A 17,016-nucleotide genomic window follows, 5' to 3' on the forward strand; every position below is an offset into this window, starting at 1 on the left:
TAGGTAAGCCTCCTTTAAATCCAATGTCACCATCCATGCATTTTTGCTCAACATTGGCAGGAGCTGTTGCAGAGTAAGCATCTTGAACTTTGGTATCTCCAGGAAAGTGTTTAAGACTGAGAGATCCAGGATGGGTCTCCATGAATTTTGCTTTCTGGGAACTAGGAAGAGCCTGGAGTAGAAGCCTTGCCCCGTCTCTGATTGTGGAACCAGTTCTATGGCCCTCATAGCCATGAGGGATCCCACCTGGTTTAATGCCTCTGCCCATTGGTGTTTTCGTAGGTCTGGCCATCCGTTTGGTCTTGGCAAGGTATGAAAGTGGAATTTGTAACCTCTTGAAACTACATCCAGAACCCACTTGTCTTGGGTTATGTAAGTCCAATTTTGTTGAAAAAGAGAGAGTTTTCCTCCTAGAGGGGCTTCCAGGAGAGAAGTTCCTGGAGTCATGCAGGGGGAGTCATTGAGCCTGTTTTCTATAAGATTGAGGTGTGTCCTCTCCACCCTGGGGGTGGAAGCACTCCACTGTCTAGGTCTGTAAGAGGTCTGTGCTTGGGCCCTCCCCTCTGGAGCGCCTATATCTACCCCTCTGAGGCCTGTCCGAGCTGGGAAAGGACCAATTTTTAGTTGGTCAATTTCTGCTAAATCTTGGGGGCTGAACTTGTAAGAAATCCTTAACCGTTTGCATGGATTTCGCCTTATCCTCTATTTTCTTTATCACCTCTTCAGCCTTAGACCAAAACAAAACATTATGCTGAACAGGAGCATCCAGTAGCTTTGCTTTCACTTGATCAGGTAAGTTTTGTTCTTTAACCAAGCATGCCTTCTAATGACTGTGCCAGAGGCAGCCCCCCTGCAAGAAGCTTCCAAGGCATCAAAACCACAGTGCAAGCCATGCTTCCCCACTTGTTCAGTGGCATGCATCAAATAGTGTAATTCCTTATTATCTGCACATGCAATAATGGTATCCAGTTTTTGTTTCATAACAGATAGTAGAAACTGCTGATATTTTAGCATATGAAATTGACAATTTAAAGCCCTAATAGATAAAGTAGCAGAAGTGTACACTTTTTTGCCCCATCTTTCCAAAGCTCTGGAATCCTTATCTGTCGGAATAGGGTTTTTAGCAGAAGCGGCCTTAACCCCCTTCGGACCCTGAGAAATGGTTTCTGGATCAGCAGTAGGATTTTTGTAAAGGAACTGGTGGGAGTCAGGGACCCTGTGATATCTGTCGAGCTTAGCAGGGGCTGGAGGAAAGGAGTCAGGAGTTAAATTAGCCTCAGAAAAGGCATCATCCACAATATCCAAAACAGGAGGAATAGCCAGGGGTCTATGTTGGGGAAGAAGGAAATCCCTAAGCCTTCTCTTAGATTCCGAGTACTCCTGTCCTTCCCAGTGAAAATGTTCCCTCATGTCATGTAAAGTTTCCCCAAAAGAAAAATCCTCAGGGGGAGAAGCTGATGGAATGGATTCCTCAGCATCAGAATCCTCATAAGGAGGGAAAGTATAGTTCTGTTCAGAGGAAGACACTGAAGAAATAGATGCCTGATCTGAAGATTCATAATCCAATTCTTGCCTTGGCCTTTTGTCTGGAGGGGGATGTGAACCCCTAATCATGGTTAGTAAGTGCTCCGCCATTTTAAGTAGCTGTTTCTGAGATTTGGGTCCCGGATCAGAAGAGACCTGGGCTGGTGTCTTAGATTTAGAAGGTGTCTTTGCCTTTATCAGAAGCTGTGTAGGCCTGAAAACCCCCTCGGAAGCCGGTACCTGCACAGCGGCTCCGGACCCATCCGAAGGAGCACTGTCCGAAGGTCCAGCAGCTGGAGTGCTCAAAGGCCTAGTTGGCTCCTCGTGGGAGTCCGTTTCGGCAATCGGTTCTGAAATGGCCGACGACAGGGGCTGCGAAAGCACCTCACTGACGACGGCCGAACCTGTAGCTGGCTCTGCTTGTAAAACGTTGTCTGATTTGGACCTCGGAGGCCTGTCCTTATCCTTGCGTCATTTGTGAACTCCGGTAGTCGGAAGAGTGTCAGACGACATTTTATAATTAAATCGCCTGCCAAAGTAGAGAAAAGCAAAATCGTACATGCGCTTAATCGTACGTTGGTTAAATCTAGCACAAAACCGACAGCTAGCTACGTCGTGGTCAGGGCCTAAACAAGGAATACAGTAAGAATGGAAATCCTTATGAGGTATTTGCTTCCCACAAGAAATGCAATTATTAACTTTTTCTGACATCGGACTGGAGCAAGAAAAAAGTTTTCCCAATGGGGTACTTAGCTTTGAGAAGAAGTAAGTCTTCGGACTGAAGCACGAAAAAATATCAGGAGTCAGCCGACCGGCACTTGCGAACTGCTTTCACCGCACAGCAAGACAGACTGGAGAACATGGCGTCGGCTGGCAGCTTTGTACGCCTAGCGCTCTGACGTCAGGGAGCATGACTTAACAGCTGACGCCGGACCAAGACTTTGGGATTCTGGCCGACCGACTGCCTGCTGGCAGGAAGAACCCTACAGTGATGACTGCAACAGTGAAACACGATGAACATCTGCTTGGTGGTTGCCCTGTGAGGGGATGTAGACCGCCTGCAGGACCAAGTTGAGCTGGGAGGCTAAGCCCCATATCAGCAGGGATAGACTGCACAGCTGATATGCCTTTGTTCCTCCCTGCTTGTTGAGGTACCACATCACCGTGGTGTTGTCGGTGACCATCTGGAGCACCCCTGGAACCAAAGGGGGGGGGGGGTGAAGATCTGTACAGCTAAGAAAACTGCTGTCATTTCCCTGATATTGATGTGCTTGGCCTGAACAGAGGAATGCCATTTTTCCTGAATCTTGTAAGAGGCCAGAGTTGCTCCCCAAACTGAATCTGAGGCATCTGTGTGCATAACTTGGGTTGGGGTGGGGGGATGTAGTGGGAGCCCTGGGTTAAATTTCACTTGCTGGGTCCACCAGTTGATTTCTGTTTTTAGACAGGGAAAGGATGGGAATGGCCTGCTCTAGGGGATGTAGGCATCGGAACCAGGTGTTCTTCAGGAACCACTGCAGCTTGCACATGTGCATTCTTGTCAGAGGTAGCATGGGGATGGTTGCTGTCAAACCTTCCTGGAAGTGGGACGTTAAAGACAGAACCTTATCCTGAGGTAAGAAAGGCCTTCATTGCGTCTGTTCTGATTCCGCAGCAGAGTAAAATCTTGCCCTGGCTTGGGATCAGAGAGGATTTGGGGAGGTTGATGGTGAATCCTAGGTTCTGCAGAAGGGACATGGTGAAATATAGATGCTTTAATAGAGCATCCCTGGACTCTCCCAGAATCAGGATGTTGTCCAGATAAGGGTAAATTTGCATCTCTTCAGTTCTGCAGAAGGCAATGGCTGGGGCAAGGCACTTTGTAAAGACCCTGGGGGCTGTGGATAAACCAAAGGGCAAGGCAGTAAATTGGAAATTAGATGAAGGGCCAGAGAAACGCAGGAATTGTCTGTGGGAACTCCTGATGGTTATGTGCAGGTAGGCTTCCTTTAGGTCTAGGGTGACCATAAAGGCCTTGGCTGGAATGAGAGGCAGCAAGGTGGGGAGAGAGCATTTTGAAGGAGGGTACCTGAAGATGTAGGTTTAGAAAGGACAGATCTAAGATGAGTCTCCAGAGGCCATCTTTTTGGGGGACCAGGAAGAGACAGGAGTAACACCCTTTTGCTTCTGGTTCTGGAGGAAGAGGCTCTATGGTACCTAGCTGTAGAAGATCTGCCAGAACTTGTGGCATGAGATGGGCATGGTTTTTGGGGAGGGAAGGGGTGCCTCTTCTGGGTGGCTTCACTTTCCAAGATAGTAAGTACCCTTTTTGGATAATGTTTAAGACCCACTGGTCTGACATGATGGACTGCCAAAGGGGGAGACAGTGGGAAAGGCGGGCTGAGAGGGGGAGGTAGGTAAGGCAGTCACGCATTACTGGGGCCTCCTCTGTCCTGAAAGGGCTGTCTGGGTTGCTGTGGTGGCGCATACGATCTTGAGTTAGTAGGTCTTCTGGCCCCTCTCCTGGACCTGGAAGAAGAGGGCTGTGGAGTACATCTTACAAAGGTGGCTTTAGCAGGGTAGTTCCTATAATACTTGGGTATGGTAGACATCAGCAGGTGCTTAATGTCCTGGAGTTCTTTGCTTTTTTCTTGTAGATTTTTAAAAAGGTCAGCGGATTGTTTTCCGAACAGCACACTGTAGTTCAGGGAGGCATCCAGGATTTTAGCCTTGAAGTCCTCTGGGTGGTTCTAGAGTCTTGGCCATGAGTACCTCCTGAGGGTTGAAGCAGATGCTGCAGACCTGCTGGATGCTTCTGCAGCATCGTAGCTGCAACTTATGGAGTGCCTAGCTACCAGTTAGGGCCAAGGAAAGTTTGGTTGAGATGCCCATCTTGCTGGGACTGTCAGGCAAGGACGCCAGCATGGAGGAGACTTGAGAGACCAAGTCTAATGCATACTTGGTCACGTGGGTCTGAATTTATGGCTCTGAAAGCCAAACTAAAAGTGTTCACCTTTCTTCCCCATCCTATCCATGTACTTACTGTCTTTGTCAGTGGGCAGTAGGGAGGCAGGGGGCAGCAGTCTAGAATGCTCATCTGCCAGTGGGGCAATAGCTGGGTCAGCCAAGGGTGGCTTAACCAAGAATTTGTGGTCTTCTGGTACTTTATAGAAGCAGTCAGACTGCTTAGGGGCCAGAGGCTGGGAGTCAGGGGCCTTAGAGGCCGCATTGAAGGCATTCAAGTAAGCAGGCAGAACAGGGGGAACCGCTGAAGGGGAGGGTGATTCCACTTGCAGCAGTTCAAAGTACGTTTTTTGGGTGTCAGTCACTTGGGAAGTGTCCCATTTAAAGTAACCCTTCATTTTGGTGACTGTCTCACCAAAAGTAATGTCCTCAGGGGGAGAGTCCCCCTCCACACATTCCTTATCCAGAGAGTAATATTCCTGCGGGTAGGCAATCTGGGAAACATAAGAAATGGACTCCTCTGATGAAGAGAAAGAGTCATTCTTTTTCCCTGACCTGAGGGGTTATGGATGGGAAGGAAAAAGCAGAGGCAGACCTAGGGCTCAGAAGAGGCAGGGTGGAAGTGGCTGCAAGGAAGTGAAGGCCTGCCAATCTGGTGTGACTTCTGAAGAAGAATGTATGTTTAGTTTTCTGCTTCTTTTTGGCCAGGGAGTAAGTAGAGAGTGGCCTGGCGTCGGGTCTGGAGATTAGCACATCCGAAGTCTGGATTCCTGCTGGAGGTACAACCGAAGCTTGTTCCCCCCTCGACGGGTGTCTATGTCTGACTGAGCTCTGAGAACGTGCCGGTTGGCTGCGAAACGGCTTCCTCAAGGGATGTCGCTGCAGTCGACTGATCCTCTGAGCATGCCTCATCCCCTAGATCAGCAGTTATCAGTGCACCGGGAAGCGGAGAGGCAGGCAGAGAAGCCCTAGAAACCTTGGCCTTCTTGCGTGAAGGTTCAGGTGTGGCCTCCGATGCAGGATCCATTCTATGGGCTAACCATTTGAGGCGTTGGTTCTCGAGGTAGAATTTTAATGCGGCTAGATGGCTGCGCAAGGTCTTCGCCATAAACGATTGACAAAGTGCAGAAGGAGTGGTCGTGTTCCCAGCCTAGGCAAAAAACACAGTGGTCATAGGCATTTTTGTGGGGTGTCTGGAGCCCGCATTGGCACTTTCTCTTTTTTCTTGACATCAGCTAAAGGCTATAACAACTGAGCATTAGCTAAAACAATAGTCAAAAATAAGAAAATTTGAAACCCAATGGGCTACTTATCTTTAAGATGCGACGTCTGTGAAGAAATGCTCATACGGTGCGAATGTCATCTGCGGCTGAAAAGTTCTGAGGATTGTGCATGCATACGTCACATTTAAGGCCCCTTGGTTTATGGCCCTAAGTGTGACATCCCACACACAGCAGCCAAGCTAAAGCTTTTGTATAGAAGCCAATGTACGAGTCACCTGAGGGCAGGAAATCCCACACCTAGAATACTGCAACATAGGAATAGAAGGACATATGTCAGCTCCACCCAGTAACACTACAGTTGAAATTTGGGCCCAATCATCTTCATTGCAGACAGGGAGAGGGGAGGAGTCACCACCTCTCTCACTGTTTCAAGGGAGAGAGGATGAGAAAGCATCTCGATTACACCATGGAGCTTGCGAAACCTGGATAGGACTCCTTTATTCCCCTACTGATGACCCTCAGTTTTAGGAAGATTCCTGGCCCACCAACTGGGTATTCTAAAGAGGACATCCCATAAAAGAGCTTTTCTGCTCTGCCTATCCAAGTTTTTGGATGGTTCCTCCTGCAGAACATATGGTTTCCTTTTCCTCAACCTCGTGTTAGAACCGAAGGACCAGCAACATTAGAGTAAAGCACTTTATATTAAAACAAAAAATACCCTGGATTCCCAGAGACAACTCCTATATTAGGCTTTACTGAACTAAATCCTTTACAAAATTCTGATAGACTGCTTACTTCTTGTGAAAGTACGGAGGATAAGCTGAGTCAAAGCAAGCCATTTCCAAATGGCTGCCTCATGCTATTACCTTTTGATATATCCACCACCAGGTAATTCCAGGCAGGGTCAAGACTCATTTCACCAGGGCCTTGGCATTATAGGTTCATAGGTTGATACTAGGCTATCTGTCCTAGGGCATTTACAAGCCTAGCCAGAGTGTGTTTGGCTTTCGCCACCCTTCTTAGATTAGTTGACTGTGCCTCTGTATAGTAGGTCACCTAAGATAGCCCATTTAAGGTTAGTTTACCGTGCCTCTGTCTAGCAGTGACACAGAAGGGATCCCAGAGGTAAATTTACGATCTCCCATCCAAACGTCAAGATTCTTCTTGAAGAGGGTCATTGAGGGGCTCTGTCTGACATGGATTGGGATTTTGTTCCAGAATGAGGGGAGCCTCTGGGATATGAATCTGTCCCTCCAGCATGTTCTATTTATTTCTGTGCTGAGGTTTAAGTCACTGGAGCGTGTAGTTCTGATGGATTTGGATTTCTTGAGGTGGAGCATGTCCATTAATTCTGGGTTGGACATGGCTTTATACGTCAGGCACAGATCGCCTCTGAGTAGGCGGTAAGCAACTGAGTAGAGCTGGAGTTTCTTTAGCCTAACTGCGTAGGGCATCTGTTTGAGTCCCTTGATCCTCTTGGTGAGGTACTTTTGGGGTCGTTGTAGCAGGTGTCGGGTAAGGTACATCCCAAATGGGGCATTGTATTCAATTATGGGCCTGATGAGTAGAGGGGCACAATGACCTCTCTTGATCTAGATGTGAACCCCTTCGTGATAAGGTGGCTATATAGAATGTCTTTCTAACCACTTTGGCAATGTGATTGTCAAAGGAGAGATTGCAATCTACTTGGGTCCCCAAATCCCCAATTACTTCTTCTGTACTTAATGGATTACCGCCTATGTGGTAATTTGTGGGCACTTTGTTTTTCCCAAAGGGGGATGACTATGCACTTTTTGGCATTTAGCTTTAGGCCATGGCTCTGGCACCAGTTATCCGTCTCTGTGAGACCTTTTTGGAGGATGCTTGTGTCAGCCAGCGAGTCGATTATGGCCCCCCAGTTTGCAGTCATCTGCAAACTTTGTCAGCCATAGTCCTCCTGTGTTAGCCTGTACCTCAGAGAAATATATACTGAATAAGAGAGGTCCCAGGACTGAGCCTTGTGGGATGCCATTTGTAACTGGTTTAGAGTCTGACATGGCACCTGCAATTCTGACCATGTGGGTTCTTATCCCTAAGCCAGTTTGCAACCCATCTTGTGACATAGGGGTTGATATTTAAGCTGGTGAGCTTATTTATGATGCCCGAGTGGGGTATTGTGTCTAAGGCTTTTGCAAGGTCAAGGTAGGCTATGTGGACTACCTTCCCTTTGTCTATGGCCTTGGTGACTGTTTCAAAGAAATTGACCAGGTTCAAGAGGCAAGATCTGCCCTTAAAGCCGAATTGGGTAGGATCCAGTGTTTGGAGGTTCCCAATGTCTTTGTTTATGAGTTCCATGATGATATGCTCCATAGCTTTGCAGACCAGGCTAGTTAGGCTTATCTGTGGCTTTTTAGAAAGGGTCGATTCTAGAAGCATCGACTCAGTCCCTTGTACATACCCATACAAAGCACTACAAACATTCTCCAAGGGTTCTGGACCCTCATCCTTCCTCCACCCAATCACTGTAAGATGGCAGGCTACCCATATAAACTAAGGCTATGCAAAAGAGATCCAGTGAAGAACACAGTACAGTAAAGTAAGTAAACTAACCATAACGGCAGACGTTCCAATGATCATTGCTGCAGGCGCTGCTCCCTCACTCAGTCCCCCATATTTTTGTGTGCGTTTGTTGCCAGGGTGAGGATATACATTTTCTTTTCATAGCACTGATCTTTTCAGGGCTCTAGCCTCCTTTGCTCAAGTTGGCATAAACACTCTTGAAGGGCTTGGCCCGAAAACCACTCTTTCTTAGCTCAGCTTGAGTAACTATTTGGGTGCATAGAATGGGGCTCTTGAAGCTTTGGAAGTGACCCGCTATTATCTCCTTAGCAGGATATAATCCATATAGCCAAGGCTATTGCAGCTGTAATCAAATGATGAACATCCACTACTTCAGTTGAGCTTTTTTTTTTTTTTTTTTTTTTTTAAATGCACCATAATCAGTTACAATATTGCTGATAAAAACATTTGTGGTCAATGTCAAAGTAGAATGCACCACATCTGATATATTCACAGCTACCTGTTTTGCTATTATAAAGATATGCAAAACCACTATATGTTGATGGTGAAAATGTCAAGTGACTTGAAAACCACTGCATCATGCTAGATGAAACCAACTGTCACTAATACTCGTGAAGCACAAGATATTGACTACTGCTCACACTAATTATGAAAAAGGTATAGGTTCATAGGTTGGTACTAGGCTATCAGCCCTAGGGCCTATACAAGCCTAGCCATAACAATTCCCAGGCTATTTCTTCGCACACTATTTACTTCCCTGGAACCCTGTCTAGCAGGGCGACTGATGTGATCCCAGAGGTGAATTTCCTTTCTCCCATCCAATCGTCAAGGTTCCTTTTAAAGAAGGCCAAGGAGGTGCTCTGCTTGACATGTATGGGCAGTCTATTCCAGAGTCTGGGGAGTCTCTGGGTCAGGAACCTATCCCTCCAGCATGTTTTGTTTATTGTGATGACAAGGTTTAGATCCCTGGAGTGTGTGGCTCTGAGGGATTGGGATTTCTTTAAGTGTAGCATGTCCAACAGCTCTGGGTTTGACATGACCTTGTATGTTAAGCAGAGATCGCCTCTGAGTAGACTATATGCAACAGAGTATAGCTGGAGTTATTTTAAGGCTGTCAGCATAGGGCATTCTGCTTTAGGTCTGTGATTCTTTTAGTGAGGTATTTCTGCGGCCTTTCCAGTTGTTGCAGATGTCTTGAGAGGTACAAACCAAATGTGGCGTTGTATTCTATAATGGGTCTAATGAGGGATGAATACAGTGGGACAATGACCTCTTTTCTGGATGAAAAGCCCTTAGTGATGAGGTGTGCTACATAGAAGGATTTCCTGACTGTTGTAGCAATGTGGTTATTGAAGGTGAGACCACTGTCTACCTGTGTTCCTAAGTCTCTTATCACACTTTTGGTGTTTGGTGTACTGCCACCTATGTCGTAATTCACGGGTACATGTTTTTTCCCAAAGGGGTTAACTATACATTTCTTGGCATTGAGTTTGAGCCCATCGCCCTGGCACCAAGCATCTGTTTCTATATGGCCCTTTTGTACAATAGCCACATCATTTGGGGATTCAATAACGGCTCCCAGTTTGCAGTCATCTGCAAACTTTGTTAGCCAGAGTCCCTTAGTGTTGGCCTGTACTTCAGAGAAGTAGATGACAAACAAGAGCAGTCCCAGGACTGAACCCCGAGGTACTCCACTTGTCAGTTGTCTGATGCTGGATTTGGAGTCAGCTACTTTTACAGTGTGGGTTCTGTCAGTAAGCCAGATGGCAACCCATTGAGTGACAGAGATTAATGCCCAGCTTAGTAAGTTTATCTATGATTCCAGAGTGGGGGATAGTGTCAAAGGCCTTGGCAAGGTCCAGATAGGCTGTGTGGCTAACTGCCTTACCCTCATCCACGGCTCTGGAGACTGATTTGAAGAAGTCAATCAGGTTCAGGAGACAAGATCGGCCCTTTACGAACCCAAACTGGGTGGGGTCCATTGTTTGAAGGTTGCCAATATCTTTGTTTATAAGTTCCATGATAATACGTTCCATGGCCTTGCAGATCAGGCTCGTCAGACTGATAGGGCGGTAGTTCCAGGGATCCAAGGTGGATCCTGCCTTGTGGAGTGGGATAACTGTAGCTGTGTGCCACTCAGTGGGCACGAAGCCTGAGGTGAAGGTATGATAAAACATGACACTCAGGTGAGGTGCCAGTTCATTTTGTAGTCATGTAGTACACAGCCCGGGATGTCATCTGGTCTCACGGATGCTGTATTCCTAGCTTTGGAGAGTGCGTTTTTTACCTGTGTGGCCATTACCGGAATTTGGCAATCTTCCGGTATTGAGACGGGCCGTTTAGGGGGTGAGAAATGGGTGAAGTTGGCAATGAATCTATCTGCCAGGATATTGGCAATATCCTTGGGATCAGTATATTTACTGCCATTCTGTTGTAGCTCACAGCAGATTTGAGCATTGCCATTTAAATTCTTGACATAGTTATAGAATGCCTTGTGGTTGTCTGGCATCTTTGGCAATTTTATTTTCGTAACTAGCTTTGGAGGATTTTACGAGGGATCTCAGCTTCCTACAGAGGCTGGTAAGGGAATTTTTTGCATCGTGGGATTTTCCTCTTCTGCAACAGTTTCTTCCTTTTGTTGTAAAGTTTGTTTATGACAGGGGACACCAGATTGGCTTCCTTTTTTTGGAGGACAGCATCTTGGTTCTATTTGGGATGGCACGATTCATGCATGAGTGGATGTGCTCTTACAGTGCCTTAATGTAGGATTTAGCAGTATAATATTTATGACTGTGTAAATATCTTTAAAAAGCATTCAAGCATTTGTTATATGAAAAATACATTCTAGCAACACAAAAGTGTTACTGACATTACTTGCACAGCTTGCAAGACTTTCAAAATAAAGCTGTTCATGAAAATGTAAAGAAAAAAGTCTATATTTTTAGCATTAAAATACATCTACAATACTGACAAGTTTACTCAGTTTTTTCCTGAACATTGCTATAAATACTTAATGGCATTTACTTTTACTAGAATACTTCGTTTAATTCTTAACCTGTTTTTTTTCAGTCAAGGTCCAGGAAGCTACAGAGGCATGCAGGCTGACAGAACCATAAACTTTCTCAACTGTAAGCTGTATTATGAGTTAAGTGAAACAGACTTTCAACCATAAAGCACGCACAATGGCCTTAAAAAAAACAAAGCTATTCCTTTACAGCAACTGACTAGTTAAAAATTAAAAAATAATGTAAAACCTACCTCTGCATGTTGGAATCAGGACCACCTCCATATCTATAAAAACACACAAGTCACAATATTAAAACACAGGAAAATTTCAAATGAGATCCGGAATACATCTAATTAACTATACCCACTGATAAATCTGGATCTAAAAGCTCAATGACTAGGTTTATACTTCTATTTCAAATCAAGCATTTTTCCTCAGATTCTCTGCACTCTGAAGCTTGCACCTTATACAAATGTACAATGTGAAGTACTAGGCACATTACAATTCTTGAAGACTGTTTGGTTAAGGTGCTAAAGTCAGGAAATAAATTGGACATTATGAAAGGACATCTAGCTGCTTTCAATCTGCCAGCTTAGCCCTCACTACGGAGCATGCACATTATGGAAATAAGAGACTGTGTTCTATATTGCTGCATCAACAATGTACACAGGGTTGGAAGTATGTGACGTATCCCCGTTCAGTTGCACTGGACGAGAGAACCACAGCTGAACTGGTTAAAAGAGTGTTGAGATAAAATGTGTTTTGTCTGCTCTTACTTGGAGGGGGGCGCAGACAGTGCATATATATTAGTCGACTGTGCTAGTGCAGGAATAGCACTCACTGTGAAGGACTGCAAGCATGGGTACACAAATTATTTCTCGGCTGATGGTTCGGAGGGGAAGCAAACATATAAACTATCTCTCTGGAATTACAGATAACAGTCAAGCTGTACCAACTGGGCATAAATGTATCTCAAGTTGGTTGGGGGTGGTTCAGTACAACTGGTACAGTATGGCAATTTGTTCTGAGGGAATGCAGGTGGTCTACAGATGGTACTGCTTGACACTAGACACCACTGCTATTCTGTAAGAGATAGCAGGAATGTGTTCCTCCCTCTGCTGGTTTCTGTACCATATGCCAAGAAAGTGGCAATGTCTATAATAATCCTTAGAACTCACGGTTCTCAGGTTGTCCTAAACTCTTGGACTGCATATAAGAGTTGCATCTCTTTTACACCAAAGTGCTTGCTCTGGTACTAGAATTTTTTTTTCCTCCACTAGACCTGCTAAAGAGCTCCTCTTCCTTCACCTAATATAACCACACTTTTCATTAGCAGCAATAGCTATGCGTCTTCAGGTTACATGAGTCCTACGACCTACTCATTCTTATCCAAGGATCATACTAGACCATTTGTTCACCTTCTTGTGACAGATGGGTGGGTAGGCAGTGGGCTAGTTTCAGGTCAGCAGAGTGACTTACCTATAAACCCTTCCTTCTGCATGCTCAGCTTCTTGCAACTGTCACATACATCAAGTGTCTGCACTGGGATGTCCTTTGCCACTGCAAGGAGAAATAACCCAGTAGGAAGATTCCCATCCACTCACGGTACAATGAAGCATCACAGGCTGCTTTCCCCGGTCTACACCACAAAAATTGTGCATACACTCAAAAGAATGGCTCAACCACTCTCACGCTCCCTCTATCTTTAGAGGTGAGAGGGGAACATCCCTGCATACTGTCAGTCACCGAGCTTCTAAAACTCGTCAGGTTGCCTAGGTCGTAGTCAGGAGTTTATATCCATCTACTGAAGCTGGCCTTCTGTCCAGGAATGACCATTTCCCTAATCTTGATAGGCTTTGAGTGAGTAATTCTACCAAACTGACAAATCTACTATCGGGGTCTGGCATCCCACAAGCGAGCTGACACAGCACTACTAGCATCCCAGGGCTAGACAGTCTTATTTGGGCTGAGCTCCTTGTAGATAGCCGAAACTGTCAGCAACACCATTTCCAATAGGTGTAGGTCCTGCTGCTGCAACTGGGTCTTCAGGTACCACTGGATTTTCTCTCACAAAGCTTGCAACAGGAATCAGAATACAGAATGGCATGCACTCCCAACACATTCATAATTGCAGGGCCTTCCTACGGTCTTCAAAAAGGAGTTCAGGGGACATATCTTCTAAAGGAAGAAAAACTGTTTTCCCTGGTGTCTGGAATGCCATGAGAAAGACCTTCAGGGGAAGGAAAATTATTTTATGATATACTGCAATAAACACTGGATAGGCTGAAGATAAACACTGGATAGGCTGAAGATAGTGTAATACAAGAGCCAGTGTAATTCCTTCTTGGGTAAGGGTCTGAATCTGGCATGAAGGGCTCAACCTGTGTCTCTATGTTAGAGTAAATATGAATTTCTTTGAGACTCAGAAGAATAAAAACTGCAGCTAAGTATTTGGTTAATTCCTGAGAGCAGTGGACAACAAAAGGGTAAGGAGATGAACTGAAAATGCAGGATTCTGGCCAGCAAGACTGGAAATCTCCTGTGTTCTGGCATACTAGGATACACAGGATAAATGCCCTTCATACCCAGGGTGATAATGAAGGCTTTCGGTAGTAGCAAGATAAGAAGAGTCTACAAGGTGAAGTTTCTCAACATCTTTATTATTAGTCTAAACTATGTCTCCATGGCCCACCCTTACTAGGATCTAGGAAATATCTGGCACTGAACCATGTCTATTCATCTTCCAGAGAAGCTCTATCTAGCAAGAGAAGACAAGCCCAGTACAGAACTTGTCACAACAAAGTACAGTTGTGTATACTTACCATAAACATAGATGTTCGAGTGTATTCACTGTAGCAGTCATCACATTTGGGTTACCTGCCTGCAGGTAGCCCTCAGTTGGCCTGAATACCAGAGTCTTGGGATTTATGCGTCGGACTATGTCGCTTCTTCCATGACGTCAGGGGTATAAAACATGCAGCCGACGCCATTACATGAGTTTTTCTTGCCCCAGATGTCAGGAGCCCCCACAATAGGAAGCAATTACATGGTGTGGAACATCCCCAGTAGAAAGTACATACCAATGTTATAAGGTATGGCAATATAAAAAAGGATAGGCAGAAGTATAGAGAAGTCATGGGGCTGGAGGGAGGGTAACCAGGACTGCAACAGTGAATACACTAACATCTACATTTCTGGTAAGTGTACACAACTGTACTATGTTCGTGTTTCACTGTTGCAGTCATCACAACTGGGTTGATTCCCAAAGCTGAGGATGGGTGGAGGTAGTTAAGAAGCATTAGAGCTGGCAATCAGGCCCTGTAAGACTGCTGTGGCAAATCCAGCTCTGGATTTAGAAAAGATAGGTAAATGGCAATGCTTGGTGAAAGTGTGTACAGAGAGCTCCTTGGCTGCAGCTTCCAGGATGTCCCTGGTAGGGACTCCCCTGAAAAATGCTGTAGAGGTTGAGGTAGCCCTAGTAGAATGTGTTCTGATTCTGTGTGGGGTAGGTTCCCCTTGGTGTTTGTAGCAGAAATGGATGCAGTGTGCCATCCATTTAGAAATGGTTTGCTTTGAAATGGCCTTGCCCTCTGCCCCTGCAGCAAAGCTGACTAGCAGCTGGTCAGATTTTCTGAAAGGCTTAGTCCTATCCAGATAGAACCTAAGCTGCCTGTGCATGTCCAGGGAGTGTAGGATCCTTTCACCTTTACTCTGAGGGATTAGGAAAAAAAGCTGGCAAATTAATGGATTGGTTTAAAGCCACACTAGATTCCACCTTAGGCATAAATGATGGGTTAGTCCTGACGGAAACCCTGTCCGCATGGAAGATAATGAAGAATTCCACAGCCATAAGGGCCTGCAATTCAGACACTCTTCTTGCTGAAGTGATGGCTAAAAGTAAAGCTGTTTTCCACGAGAGGAATTTTAACTCTGCTGTTGCAGCAAGTTCAAAGGGCGGAAGCATGAGCTTTTCCAATGTGAAGTTAAGGTCCCAAGCTGGAGTGGGAGCTCTCCTGGGGGGTGTCTTAAACTTTTTGGCTCCTCTCAGGAACTGTGTGATCAGAGGATGAGAGAAGAGGGGTGGCTCAGTATTGTAATGAGCTGAGATGGCAGAGGCATGAATCTTAATTGAAGAGAAGGATAAGCCTTTGTGGAGCATTTCTGTTAAGTAATCTAGTATATGAGGGTAAGCTGGGCACAGTTGTGTCCATTCCCCGAGACTGGCTCCAGGAACAGCATCTCCCTCACTTTTCCGAATAGGATTTTCTAGCACTAGGCCTCCTTGCCTCAAGAATGACATCCAGCACCTACTTACTGAGGGTTGCTGGTGATGAGTTGAGGGGATGAGCCAGGCTGCTAGGTTCAGGGTCTGTAGCTAAAGGTGCAAAATATGGCCCTCCTGCTGGGACAGCAGGGAGGGAGTCTGAGGCAAGTGCCATGGTGGCACTACTGTCAGACTGCACAAAAGAGGGTACCAGTGCTGGCGTGGCCAGTCTGGTGCAATCAGGATTGTCCTTGGCTTGTCCAGTTTGATCTTTTGTAGAACCTTAGAGAGGAGGGGCAGAGGGGGGAAAGGCATAGATTGAGAGCCTTTCCCAGGTAAAGGACAGGGCACCCACTTTCCAAGTTTGGCAGTGGAGAGTTCTGGTGCAATATTTGCATAATTGACAGTTCTTAGGGGAAGGAAAGAGGTCCACCTCTGGCCCCCACCGGTTCCTCAAAAGCTTGAATATTTTAGGTTCCAATTTCCACTCTTGTGGGTCCATGAGATTTCTGGTTAAGTCTGCCAGTGAATTTAGTTTGCCTGGCAGGAAATGAGCTTGCAAGGTGCACTTGGTTGCTCAAGGCTGCGTTCCACAGAGCCATGGATAATCTGTAGAGTGGGTAGGAATGGGTTCCCCCCTTGCTTATGTGCCACATAACTGTGGTGTTGTCTGTCTGTACCAATAGTTGTCCTGGAAGAATATGGCCCTTGAAGGCTGTCAGAGCATTCTGTACAGCTAACACTTCTTTTTGATTGACATGTAGATGCATTTGCTTTGGGCTACATTTGCCTTGAATGCATTGTCCTGCCACGTGAGCCCCCCATGCATAGTCTTATGTGTCTGTTGCTAGTGTTTGGGCAGCACGGGGTTGAGTGAAAGGGAGTCCCTTATTGTGGTAGCAGGCCTCTGCCCACCAAAGGAACTATGTCCTTAGGCAAGGAATGATAGGAATCATTGTTTCCAGGTCCTGAAAATGTTGACACCAGAGACTTTTTAAGTACCATAGAAGTTTCCTCATATGCAGTCTTGCATATGGAATTAGTAGAATGCAAGAGGCCATGAACCCTAGGGCTTGCAGTATTTTTCTTGCAGATAGCTGGGTTTTGGTGGCCAGTAGTTTGTCAAATAAATTTGTTTTTCTGGAGTGAGGAATGCCATCTGGGAAGTTGTGTTCAAGCTTGCTCTCAGGAATACAATCTGTTGTTTGGGTACCAGATGAGATTTCTTTTCATTGATGGTATACCCCAGTGAAGTTAGAAGTCTCTCTACAAATGTCAGGTGCTGTAGTAGCAACCTGACTCTCCGCCTGAATCAGGCAATCGTCCACGTATGGGTAAATTTGAATCCTTCTCTGCCTGCAATATGCAATGGCTGGAGCTAGGCATTCTGTGAATACCCTGGGCGCAGTAGATAAACCAAAGGGAAGTGCAGAGAACTGATAGTGCATAGAGCCTGCTCTGTAATGTAGGTATTTCCTGCAAGATTCCCTTATAGG

At 45.8% G+C, this 17,016-nt stretch overlaps 1 protein-coding gene across 5 annotated transcripts in view; it reads right to left on the bottom strand.

Annotated features, from left to right (window-relative positions):
- Positions 1–17,016, bottom strand: part of LOC122809699 (zinc finger CCCH domain-containing protein 13-like) — a 1,891,555-nt gene that overhangs the window by 369,908 nt on the left and 1,504,631 nt on the right. For all 5 annotated transcript variants that reach the window (XM_044081418.1, XM_044081393.1, XM_044081403.1 and 2 more), the window contains one exon: positions 11,508–11,540. In XM_044081418.1, the coding sequence (XP_043937353.1) occupies positions 11,508–11,540 (33 nt within the window). The remainder of the gene's footprint in view (positions 1–11,507; positions 11,541–17,016) is intronic.

The sequence above is a fragment of the Protopterus annectens genome, chromosome 1.part1 (assembly GCF_019279795.1).
Source record: "Protopterus annectens isolate FY-2018-M chromosome 1.part1, PAN1.0, whole genome shotgun sequence".
Classification (NCBI taxonomy): Eukaryota; Metazoa; Chordata; order Ceratodontiformes; family Protopteridae; genus Protopterus; species Protopterus annectens.